The sequence below is a fragment of the Colobus angolensis genome, unplaced genomic scaffold (genome assembly GCF_000951035.1).
Source record: "Colobus angolensis palliatus isolate OR3802 unplaced genomic scaffold, Cang.pa_1.0 Scaffold151, whole genome shotgun sequence".
NCBI classification, from domain to species: Eukaryota; Metazoa; Chordata; class Mammalia; order Primates; family Cercopithecidae; genus Colobus; species Colobus angolensis.
The window spans coordinates 3,115,140-3,126,706 of NW_012114611.1; the positions used below are offsets into that span (position 1 = coordinate 3,115,140).

General features: G+C 37.6%; 1 protein-coding gene across 3 annotated transcripts in view; it reads left to right on the top strand.

Moving 5' to 3' along the window:
• Positions 1–11,567, top strand: part of SENP1 (SUMO1/sentrin specific peptidase 1) — a 66,476-nt gene that overhangs the window by 42,021 nt on the left and 12,888 nt on the right. For all 3 annotated transcript variants that reach the window (XM_011936257.1, XM_011936256.1, XM_011936258.1), the window contains exons 10-13: positions 2,186–2,224; positions 3,441–3,525; positions 3,901–4,056; positions 5,276–5,407. In XM_011936257.1, the coding sequence (XP_011791647.1) occupies positions 2,186–2,224; positions 3,441–3,525; positions 3,901–4,056; positions 5,276–5,407 (412 nt within the window). The remainder of the gene's footprint in view (positions 1–2,185; positions 2,225–3,440; positions 3,526–3,900; positions 4,057–5,275; positions 5,408–11,567) is intronic.

An 11,567-nucleotide genomic window follows, 5' to 3' on the forward strand; every position in this document is an offset into this window, starting at 1 on the left:
TTTTGTGTGACAGAGTCTTGCTCTATCACCCAGGCTGGAGTGCAGTGGCACAGTCTCTGCTCACTGCAACCTCTGCCTCCCGGGTTCGAGCAATTCTCGTGCCTTACCCTCCAGGGTAGCTGGGATTACAGGCACATGCTACCACACCCAACTAATTTTTGTGTAGAGATTGGGTTTCACCATGTTGGCCAAGCTGGTTTTGAACTCCTGACCTCCAGTGTTCCACCCACCTTGGCCTCCCAAAGTGCTGGGATTACAGGCATGAACCACCATGCCTGGCCTTAATTTTGCTTTTCAAAATCTCACCCAGGTGTTATTTTTTTTTCCCAGAAGATTTCTTTGACTTTGCCAAATAAGTTTTTCCTTATTCGCCAAATAAGTTTTTCCTTCCATCCTTCTACCTTGTTTGTTACTAATACCTTTGTACCTGTCACCCATTGCTGGTCATGGTGCTTGGCATATGATGGGTGCTTAGTAAATAAGTCTTTGTTAAATAAATGAATTTCCTAGGTAGGCTGAAGCGCTCTCTTGAGTAGCCCAAGTACTCATTTCCCCCTGGCTTTTTTTTTAATGCTTTGATCTATTGAAAGGCACAGTTGAAAGAACACAGTCTTTGGAATTGGACAGATAACACTTCTAATCCTGGCTTTTCAAGATAAATAATCTTTTTGAACCTCCTTTTGCATTTCTGTACAGTATGAGTAATAATTCTTTTTTTTTATATTATGTTGAGGTTTAAATAATATGGGCATTTTCATTAGGCTTAACTAGTACATAAAACATCTAGGGCAGAGTTTTACATGTAGAGCACTAAGTTTGTGCTCAAAAACAGTTGTAGTTATTATTACTATATGCCTTAGTTATATGAGAAATAATGCATCTCTTTGGAAAAGCAGATTTTCCCTGCATTTTGTTTTCCTGAGCCAGTGGATACCTTGATCCATTGAAGAAAACTGCTGGCCCCTACATTACTTGTTCATTCAAGAAATACTAAATGGCTGGGCATGGTGGCTCATGCCTGTAATCCTAGCACTTTGGGAAGGCCAAGGTGGATGGATCACCTGAGGTCGTGAGTTCGAGACCAGCCTGGCCAACATGGCGAAACCTCGTCTCTACTTAAAAAAAAAAAAAGTTAGCTGGGTGTGGTGACAGGTGCCTGTAATCCCAGCTACTCAGGAGGCTGAAGCCAGAGAATCTCTTGAACCCGAGAGGTGGAGGTTGCATTGAGCCGAGATTGTGCCACTGTACTCCAGCCTGGGCAACAGAGTAAGAGTCAAAAAAAGAAAACTAAATGCCTACTATGTGCCAAGCACTATTCTAGTTGCAGAGGATTTTGTTTTTTTTTTTTAAGAGACAGAGTCTCCCTGTGTTGCCCAGTCTGGTCTTGAACTCTTGGCTCAAGCGATCCTCCCACCTCAGCCTCCTAAAGCACTAGGATTACAGGAATGAGCCATCATGCCTGGCCTCTGATCCAAGTCTCTTAACTCCCAGTTTGATGCTGTTTACTTATTGTCTATATTTAAAAGTTTTCTTTGGAACAGTGTTCACTCTTTTTCTTTTTGTTTCTGTGATAGATCCTGCCTAGTTAGAAGTTTGGAGATAAGGAAGTTTGAGAAAAACAAGAGGCTCTAGGACAATTAATCATGCCTGTGGCTCTGCTCAGCATATCACTTGGGTTGTCAGCAAGAGCCACATGGACCTAGAATTGACCTGTCATCTTTGGAATGAAGTTGTGTTGCTGATTCTCTGCTTTGGCTCATTGGCTTGTTAGCCATTTGATATAGATTATTTTGTGGGTGGGGATTTTTAATAAATTTTTCAACCTAAATCATTTGGGAAGAGCAATGGTCTAGCTTAATGTATTATTTTGAGAAGTGATGTCCTCTTTCACATAATGTTGGTCTCTCATGCAAGTAGGGAGCTATGCCAAATATAATTGCTGAACTTTGGGTCACCTTTTTAACTAATATGTATCCATATGATTTTAACTAATATATATGCATAAGGATTGTGTCTCCTTATTTCCCAGTTAGTTATGTTATGTCATTTGGATTCCTTTTACTTATTCCATACTTGTAAAGCATTCGTATAAACTATTTAAATTATTGTTTTTATTGATGAAAATATTTTCATTTTCTCATAAGCCTCCTGCTCATTTGTCAAATTTTTCTTTTCCTACCCATAGTTCTACTTTCTTCCAGGCAGAGCTGTGGATCAAAGAATTGTAAGTTATTTTTGGTATCATTTTTCCTTCTCAATCACTTTGTTTTTTTGCCAATAAGAAGTACCTGTTTAGGCTGGGTATGGTGGCTCACGCCTGTAATCCCAGCACTTTGGGAGGCCGAGGCGGGTGGATCATCTGAAGTCAGGAGTTCAACACCAGCCTGGCCAACATGGTGAAACCTCATCTCTACTAAAAATACAAAAATTGGCTGGGCGTGGTGGCATGCGCCTGTAATCCCAGCTATGTGGGAGGCTGAGGTGGGAGGATTGCTTGAACCTGGGAGTTGGAGGTTGCAGTGAGCCGAGATTATGCCACTGCACTCCAGCCTGGGCAACAGAGTAAGACTCCGTCTCACAAAAAAAAAAAGAAGTACCTGTTTATAAAAACTTTTAAGTTGATGAGTTTTCAGAATTTTGTTGGAGTTGGAACATTTCTATACTTATGTTTATTAAATCTATAACAATTGTTGAAGCTTAATTAAATTGGAAAAATAGAGTTAGCTATTATGTAGTAGGGACAATAAATGATCCTATTTTGGCACTTGTAAAACTAATTTATTGAATAATTCATATTTCTGGACTTTGCAAAATCACTGAAAGCATTTAGTCTTCTTTAAGGAACTTTATTGAGTTATCCAAACCCCTTGGTCTCAGTCATTTTTTTTAAATCTATCAAAAATATAGTATTTGAATTAAACTTCAGCGATATCTTGTATTAGTTTCTCCTTTGGGGTTCAATCCCATTTTTGGATTTCCAGACTGAAGTTTCGCTTTCATTATAATCTTAAAAGCATGTTAAGAAAAGAACTATATGTTTACAAATGTTAACAAATCATCTGTTCACATTTAGCAGTGCACTGATATTTTTAGTAATTTCAGTAAAAATAGTTTAGGTGTGGTGGCTCACATCTGTAATCCTAGCACTTTGAGAGGCCAAGGTAGGGGGGTCGCTTGAGCCCAGGAGTTTGAGACCAGCTTGGGCACCATAGTGAGACCCTATCTCTATAAAAAATAATAATAATGTCCATAAAAAGAGTAGAGTAATTTCAGTAACATTATGTGGTTTCACTCTATGTCTTAAAATAAGGATGATAAGTTAGTGTAAGGATTTTAGACTTTCTTAGTGAGGGTCCTGTATTTAATACTCAGTGTACGTCAACAATATGTTTGATACTGAGAGTGGTCTACATTTGGTCACATTCCTTTTCATTTTCTAGAACTAGTGTTTATGATTCTCGAGCACGAGAAAGATTGCGCCAGATTGAAGAACAGAAAGCATTGGCCTTACAGCTTCAAAACCAGGTAAAAAAGAAAATTGGAATAATATTGCAAATAAATAGTACATCGAAATAGAAACTATTTTGGAAAGTTACCCAGATTTGGGTAATTGCTGTTGTAATTCCAAGATTGTATGGTAGCATAGCATGTTATGATATGTGGTAAATGTTCTCGGTCTGTCCAGTCAGTACTACTCATTTTACATAAGACAAATATACATAGTCCCCTACTTGTGATGGTTTGACTAATGATTTTTTGACTTTACAAAAAAGCGAAAGCAATAGGCATTTCAGCATGCTCCTTGACTTATGACAGGTTTATTGGGACATAACCCTATCATAAGTCAAGAAACAGCCACAGATTTCTTTATCCCGCTTATTCTGAAGTTTTATCTTTCAGAGATTGCAGGAGCAGGAACATTCAGTACATGATTCAATAGAACTGCATCTTCGTGTACCTCTTGAAAAGGAGATTCCTGTTACTGTTGCCCAAGAAACACAAAAAAAAGGTCATAAATTAACTGATAGTGAAGATGAATTTCCTGAAATTACAGAGGTAAATTATATACACTTAATTTCTACACTACCAAGTATTATGTTTAGAAAGAATCCCTAGGACGAATTTCAAACATAAAAGTAATAGTGGTCAAGCATGGTGGCTCACGCCTGTAATCCCATCACTTTGGGAGGCTGAAGCAGGTGGATCACTTGAGGTCAGGAGTTCGAGACCAGCCTGGCCAACATGGTGAAACCCTGTCTCTACCAAAAATACAAAAATCAGCTGGGCGTGGTGGCAGGTGCTTGTAATCCCAGCTACACAGGAGGCTGAGACAGGAGAAGTGCTTGAACCCAGGAGGCAGAGATTGCAGTGAGCCGAGATCGTGCCTCTGTACTTCAGCCTGGGTGACAGGCCAAAACTCCATCTCAAAAAAAAAAAAAGCCGTAGAACACGTGGTATTTAAGTTTTCTTGTATATTTCTGCTTTCACTTATTTTACATACCAATCTGGGCTTTATTTTTAAAATATTGAAAATTTATGAAAGAACTGTTGGTGGCTTTTAACAACTTCAGTGGAGAAGTATTTAATACATTTGTCTTTCCTGTCATGTGCATTTTTACTTATTGCGCACATACAATAGTTTGACCCCAAATTGTAAGCTGACGTTTGCTCTTTTTTTAAGTAATAAAACCCATTATAGAAAATTTAGAAAATACGTGGAGGTCTGTGTACATTTTTAGATAATCCGTTTCTTTATCCATGCTTCTCTTTGAAACCTACCTTGTAGCTGGTGAGCATAACACACTTACTATAGTTGTACTGAATTCCGTATTTTATATTTAGAAAAAAGATCTCTAAGAAAGTAATTTCTAAAAGATACTGCCTTTACTCTCTTACTATAACCTTTCATGAAAAAATCTGTTTCTCAGGAAGTTGTTTGGACCAGAGATATAAAATATAGTTGATTTTTCTCATGGCTTAGAAAATTTGATAGCAGAAGGTTATTTCAGATTTTAGGAATTAATATGGAAACAAGGATCTGAATGTTGTGCTGAAAAAGAGAAGGGAGGACTAGATGAAGTGTAAAGAAGTAATCAGGGATTACTGGGAAGGAATAGAAACCAAAATGTTACATAGAAGTAAACTGATTAACAGTAAATTTATAAGCAATCGAATGGTGATAAATATAGTCTGAGGATTACATGGGGCTTGGTGAGAAATATGGTTTTTCTGAAGCCACGCATGTTTGATGTCTTGACACCTTTTGTTTTCTCAGGAAATGGAGAAAGAAATAAAGAATGTATTTCGTAATGGGAATCAGGATGAAGTTCTCAGTGAAGCATTTCGCCTGACCATTACACGCAAAGATATTCAAACTCTAAACCATCTGAATTGGCTCAATGATGAGGTAATATTGCATCTATTTTTACATACAAATAACAAACATTAAGTGGCAGTTAAATTAAGGCATTATCTCACTATTTCTCAAAATGTGATCCATGGATGACTTGCATTGAAATCATCTCTCATAGGCCCCTTCATTCTTGTAACCATGAGGGAGTGTGGTGGAGACAGGCATTTTTAACAAACATCTCAGGTGTATTTAAGAATCTGAGAACCACTGAATTTACCTTTTCTTGTATTGAAGATTTGAACACTGAAGAAGACATTCACTCATTGGTATTCTTACTCTCTTTAAGGCTCTTATTCTGCAGTTCATCTCTTCTGAACAAATAAGTATTAGCTGACCATGTTGCAGCATGAAGGAATACTTTGGGATTTCTTTATAGGAATCCAGTTTTACTTCCCTTTCTACCTAAGTTCTACTCATTTTAGATTGCTTACATTATGAATGATAAGCTTTCCAAAATAGCCTCCATTTATGTATGATATTTTTTAAATGGACATTGACAAAGTTATATTATTATTAAATATTTGAGGTATTGGGGAAGTTACGGTCTTCACCTCCTAACTCCAGTTTATTTTAAGTATGTTAATTACACTACAATTTTTAAAGTGATCTATTCCTAAACCTAAACCTGTAGGTACCTGTTTTATTTTAGAAGGTTATTTTTACAGCAAAGGAAAACTGGGTTGGGTATCTTTTCCTAAGTACTTTCTTTCCTTGAGCATCCCTGCCTAATCTGGGTATACTCAAGCTTCACAGCTGTGGAGGATTTTTAGTTTCTCAGTGTAGTAATCATTAAATATTTTAGATATCCATATCCTGCTTTTGCATGATCAAGACCTTCCAAATAATAATTTGCTAATAACTATTGATCATTTACCTCATTAGGTACAATTCATGTTTTATGTGTTTTATTCTTGTAATAGTCATCATATCTTTGGAGGTAGATATGATAGTTTTATCATCTCCATTCTACAGATAAAGAAACAAGGCATATAAAGATTTAAAAACTTGCAAGGTTATACAGCTAGTAAACAGCAGAGCCAAGATTAAGACCCAAGTATTGGGTCTTATCTACTATATCTTACCACCTTAGAATCTTAAATTGGATCCTGGTCTTAGGATCAGATATATAGAACTTAGGAGCCATGTATCATGTCCAGGATGCTGGTTTTCTCTGGGGCCAGCCCCATTCTTTTTGCCACTAGTTGGTTTATAAGATAAAAATTTCAGAAGCTCATCACTCCCTGAATAATATCTGTGACCAAGAATAATAAGGAAGACATGGTTTGTTACTATCTTTCTTTAGAAGAAACCCTCTTTGCTTCTTTTGGCTCAGATATTAGAACATTGGTTCAAATAATAGAAAAAAAGAGTTCACCAAATCAAAGGAGGAAATGAAAATCAAGGATAGTTTTAAGTATCCACTGTTAAGTTATTTTTGATCTGTGGTCTTTTGCCATTTTTTTTCCTGCCATTGCTGGTGGGGAGAGGTCAGTTATTCTAAAGGGATAGTAGACTTTAGTTTGTTGTAAATCATGGAAAACCTCCTAGAGGGCAGCAATGAGTAGGATATGAGCTGAGTTCTTGCGATTTACTGTGGCATTTACCTCAGTGAGATTCCTTACAGAGACAGTATTCATCAGGACATATTTTCCATTCACTGGGCCCATCAGAGGCTGGAGTTTTAGCAAGCTAAGTTAATGGAAATTACATTATTTTAGAGGAGATGAGAGGAAGGAAAGATTCTTTGTCTGCTTTATCCCTACCACACCTAGCCATAACTTTTGTAGGAGTGCGTTTCTTCTCAGTTCAGAATAATGTTATCCTTGAAAGTGAGTGCCAATTCACATGTCTGTAATAATGATGGGAGCTATCTTAAAAAGCACCATTTTCAAAGTACCATGCTTCGTAGGCTTTCAAAGTTACTGCCCTTGAGAAGCTAACATCCTGATGGAGTATTAGTAGATATCCTTAAGTATTGATACTCATTGAAGAATACTGAATTTTGGCCAGACGCAGTGGGTCATGTCTATAATCCCAGTGCTTTGGATGGCTAAGGTGAGAGGATCACCTGAGGCCAGGAGTTCAAGAGCAGCCTGGGCAACATAGCAAGACCCCATCTCTACAAAAAAATTAAAAATTAGCCAGCCATGATGGCATGTGCCTGTAGTCCCAGCTGTTCAGGAGGCTGAAGCAGGAGGATTGCTTGAGCTAAGAAAGGAGGATTGCTTGAGTTTAGGAGTTTTAGTTTATAGTGAGCTATAATCGAGCCACTGCACTCTAGACTGGGTGACAGAGCGAGACTCTGTGTCTTAAAAAGAAAACAAAACTTAATTCTGTTTCTCAGTTGTGAACTATCAGTCTTCTTTTGCAAATGATTTGTCCTCTGTTCAATTCTCTTCTTCCCTCAAGTAGATATTTTCATTAATAATCATTTCTGTTCTTTTTCTGTTTCCTTTTTTATAAGATGTATTAAAACTTTCTCCAAAATAAGTGACTGATATATTATTCTTACCATTTTATAAACAAAGTACCATACTTTGTAGGCTTTCAGAGTTAAAAAGGGATATAAGAGCCAGGAAGTAAAAGGAATCAGATTCAGTTTATAAGGAAATTAAAACCCAGAAATCCTATTTTTGGGATATGTATGGAAAGCCATTAGGATACCCCATTCCTAAAAGAAAAGTAGACCACAGTACCTATTCACACAGTAGGTTTTAAAAAATTTTTCATAAATGGATTTCTCTATAGGTGAGTTTGGTTAAATTCCGTACAACTTCAAAGGACTAATGATTGACAGGATTAATATAATAAAACGTCTCAAAAATGGAATGTGGGAACTGGCTGCCATATAAAGAATACCAAAGGAGGCAAGAAGACTGTTAAAATCAAGACACTGTAGATGGGGATTTCTATTCTGGGTCAGGAGATTAGTTATTAATAGAAATATCTAATTAAGGAAGGGAGGATGGAGTTAAAGTGAGGAGAAATTACGCTGGGAGCAGTGGCTTATGCCTGTAACCCCAACACTGGGAAGCTGAGGTGGGAGGATTGCTTGAGCCCAGGCTGTCGAGGCTGCCATGAGTTATGATTGTGCCCCTGCACTCCACTCCAGGGTGGGTGACAGAACAAGATGCTGAGACCCTATCTCTTTAGAAAAACAGAGAAAGGAAAAATTAGTTGCAAAAGTAGAAGTAGATTGAAACAGTCAAGAAACAGAAGGAAATATTTTCAAATGGGTGTCATTATTAGAAACTATGCATTAATTCCTGGAGATTGAATTGGATGACTTCTGGAATCCCTTCCAACTTTAAGATTCTAGGTTTATTGTCCTGAGTACTGCTTTAGGCTTTGTGTTTCTCTTTATGGCCAAATGGTTCTCCTTTGAAGGACTAAGGATTGTTTTAAAAGGCATCAGATAAATTTAGAAATACATAGATATAATTTGGGTATACAAGTAAATAAAACTGACTTTTGCGTCTGGTCATGATAAAGGAAACAAGATTTACCCTTTCAGCTTAACTAGAAAATTAGACAAAACATGAAGCAACAATTTTCAGACATTGGGTAACAGGTAGTATCAGGCAGTGATCCCTGAGAGAAGGGAAATAAAAGGGATGCATGCTATAATATCCCCAGCTTTCTAGGGTGTGGTGTGTGTGTTGTGAAGGAGGGACTGGTAGAGCCTGTGCAGAGGGGCTTCCCTCCAGTCTTTGGCTGAGTACCAGTTTGTGCATGTATGAGAGGAAACTACCGGAGGCTGGGGAAAGAACCACCAGAAAGAAGGGATCAGCACAGTTTTAGAGCCGGCACAGGTGTCAGTAGTTTATGTTCCAACCAGTTAGAGTAGAAAAACCTCCGAAGTCACAGGGCATTGAATAGAATCCTCAGAGGGGTATTGCCTCAGAAATAGGGCGAAACTGACCCTAAAATAAAACTGACTCTAGAGGATCACCTGAGGCCAGAATAAAGGCTGCTCTGGACCCATCATCACAAAGCCTAAAAACAAGCCTCAAAAGCCTGAAACCGATCCAGATAACCTATATCCCAGAGAAAAGCCTAACAATATTTAAAGGAATACAACAAATTCCAGCAACAACAAGGCCCAACATAAAATTTGCAATATCCAGCATCCAACTAGAAATGACCAGAAATACATGAGGAAGGAAAGTACAATTTATGATGAGGGAGAAAAGAAACACCCAGAAATGACCAAAATGTTAGAATTAGCAGACAAGGATATTTAAAAAGTTACTATAAATATCTTCCACATATTCAAGAAGTTAGAAGAAAATGGACATCATGAGGAGGGAAATGGAAGATATTTTTAAACAAGACCGACATTGAATTTCTAGAAATGAAAAATATATCTGAAATAAAAATACATAAGGTAGTATTAATAGTAGATCAGACACTTCATAAGAAAAAATTCGTAAACTTGAATAGCAGTAGACACGCAATAAAAGTCAAAGAAAGATGTCAAGAGCATCAGTGAGCTGTGGGATTATACCAGACAGGTTAAGCATGTAATTGGAGTCCCAGAAGGAAAGGTGGGGGCATAGGTGGTGTTAGAAATTTATTTAAAGAAATAGTGATGGAAGATTTTCCAAATTTGAAAACTAAACTGACAAGTTTGAGAAGTTCTCCATCCCCCAAGTAAAAGAAACATCATGCTAAAATATATAGTAATCAAGTTGCTGAAAACTGGTGATAAAAATACTAAGTGCAACCAGAAGGAAAAAGGCACATTAAGTACAGAACAAAGATAGGTATAACTGTCAGAAATGATGTAGGCCAGAAGACAGTGTAGCTACATCTTTAAAGTACTGCAGAAGAAACAATAAAAATTCTATACCCAGCAAATATATCTTTCAAAAAATAAGGCTGTACTTTTCCAGACAAACAAATGCTGATAGAATTCAGCACCAGCAGACCTGTACCAGAAAAAATATTATGTGTTCCTCAGGCAGAAGAAAAATTGCAAATGGAAATGTCAGTCTACACAAAGGAATGAAGAGGAGTGGAGTTGCTCTCATTTTTTCATATGTCTAGAAGAGAGGTGACTAAGGCAGAACTAAAACAACATACTGTGGGATTTATAACATATAGAAGTAAAATATAATCACAGCACAAAGAAGGAGACAAAATGGACAAATATACTATTGGAAGATCCTTATACTCTACATAAAGTGGTATAATGTTATATGAAGGTAGACTATGATAAGTTAAAGGCATAGTAAATCATAGAGTAACCACTAAAACGTAAAAATTAAAAGCAAGATATATTTACTAAGCCAATAATGGAGATAAAATGGAACTTTAAAAATTCAAAAGAGTTGGAAAGAAGAAAAAAGATAAAAAGAACAGATAGAACAAATAGGAAAAAAGAGCAAGATGGTAGATTTAAACCCAATCACATTGATGTTAAATGTAAATTACCTAGGTCAGCATTGTCCAACAGAAATATAATGTGAGCCACATATTTTAAATTGTCTAATAGTTACTTTTAAAAAAGTAAAATGGGCCGAGTGCAGTGGCTCATGCCTGTAATCCCAGCACTTTGGGAGGCCAAGGCGGGTGGATCACTTGAGGTCAGGAGTTTGAGACCAGCCTGGCCAACATGGTGAAACCCGGTCTCTACAAAAATTACAAAAATTAGCCACGCAGGGTGGTGCATGCCTGTAATCTCAGCTACCTGGGAGGCTGAGGCAGGAGAATCGCTTGAACCTGGGAAGCGGAGGTTGCAGTGACTGAGATCACACCACTGCACTCCAGCCTGGGCAATGGAGCGAGACTTTATCTCAAAAAAAAAAGAGAAAATAAAATGAAACAAGTGAAATTAATTTTAACATATTTTATTTAAGGCCAGGCACAGTGGTTCACGTCTATAATCCCAGCACTTGGGAGGCCAAGGCGGGTGGATCACTTGAGGTCAGGAGTTCAAGACCAGCCTGGCCAACATGGCGAAACCCTGTCTGTACTAAAAATACAGAAAATTAGCCCGGCATCATGGTGTGTGCCTGTAATTGGGAGGCTGAGGCAGGAGATTCACTTGAACCCAGGAAGCAGAGGTTGCAGTGAGCCGAGATTGCGCCACTGCACTCCAGCCTGAGTGACAGAGCAAGACTCTATTTCAATTAAAAAATATACACATATA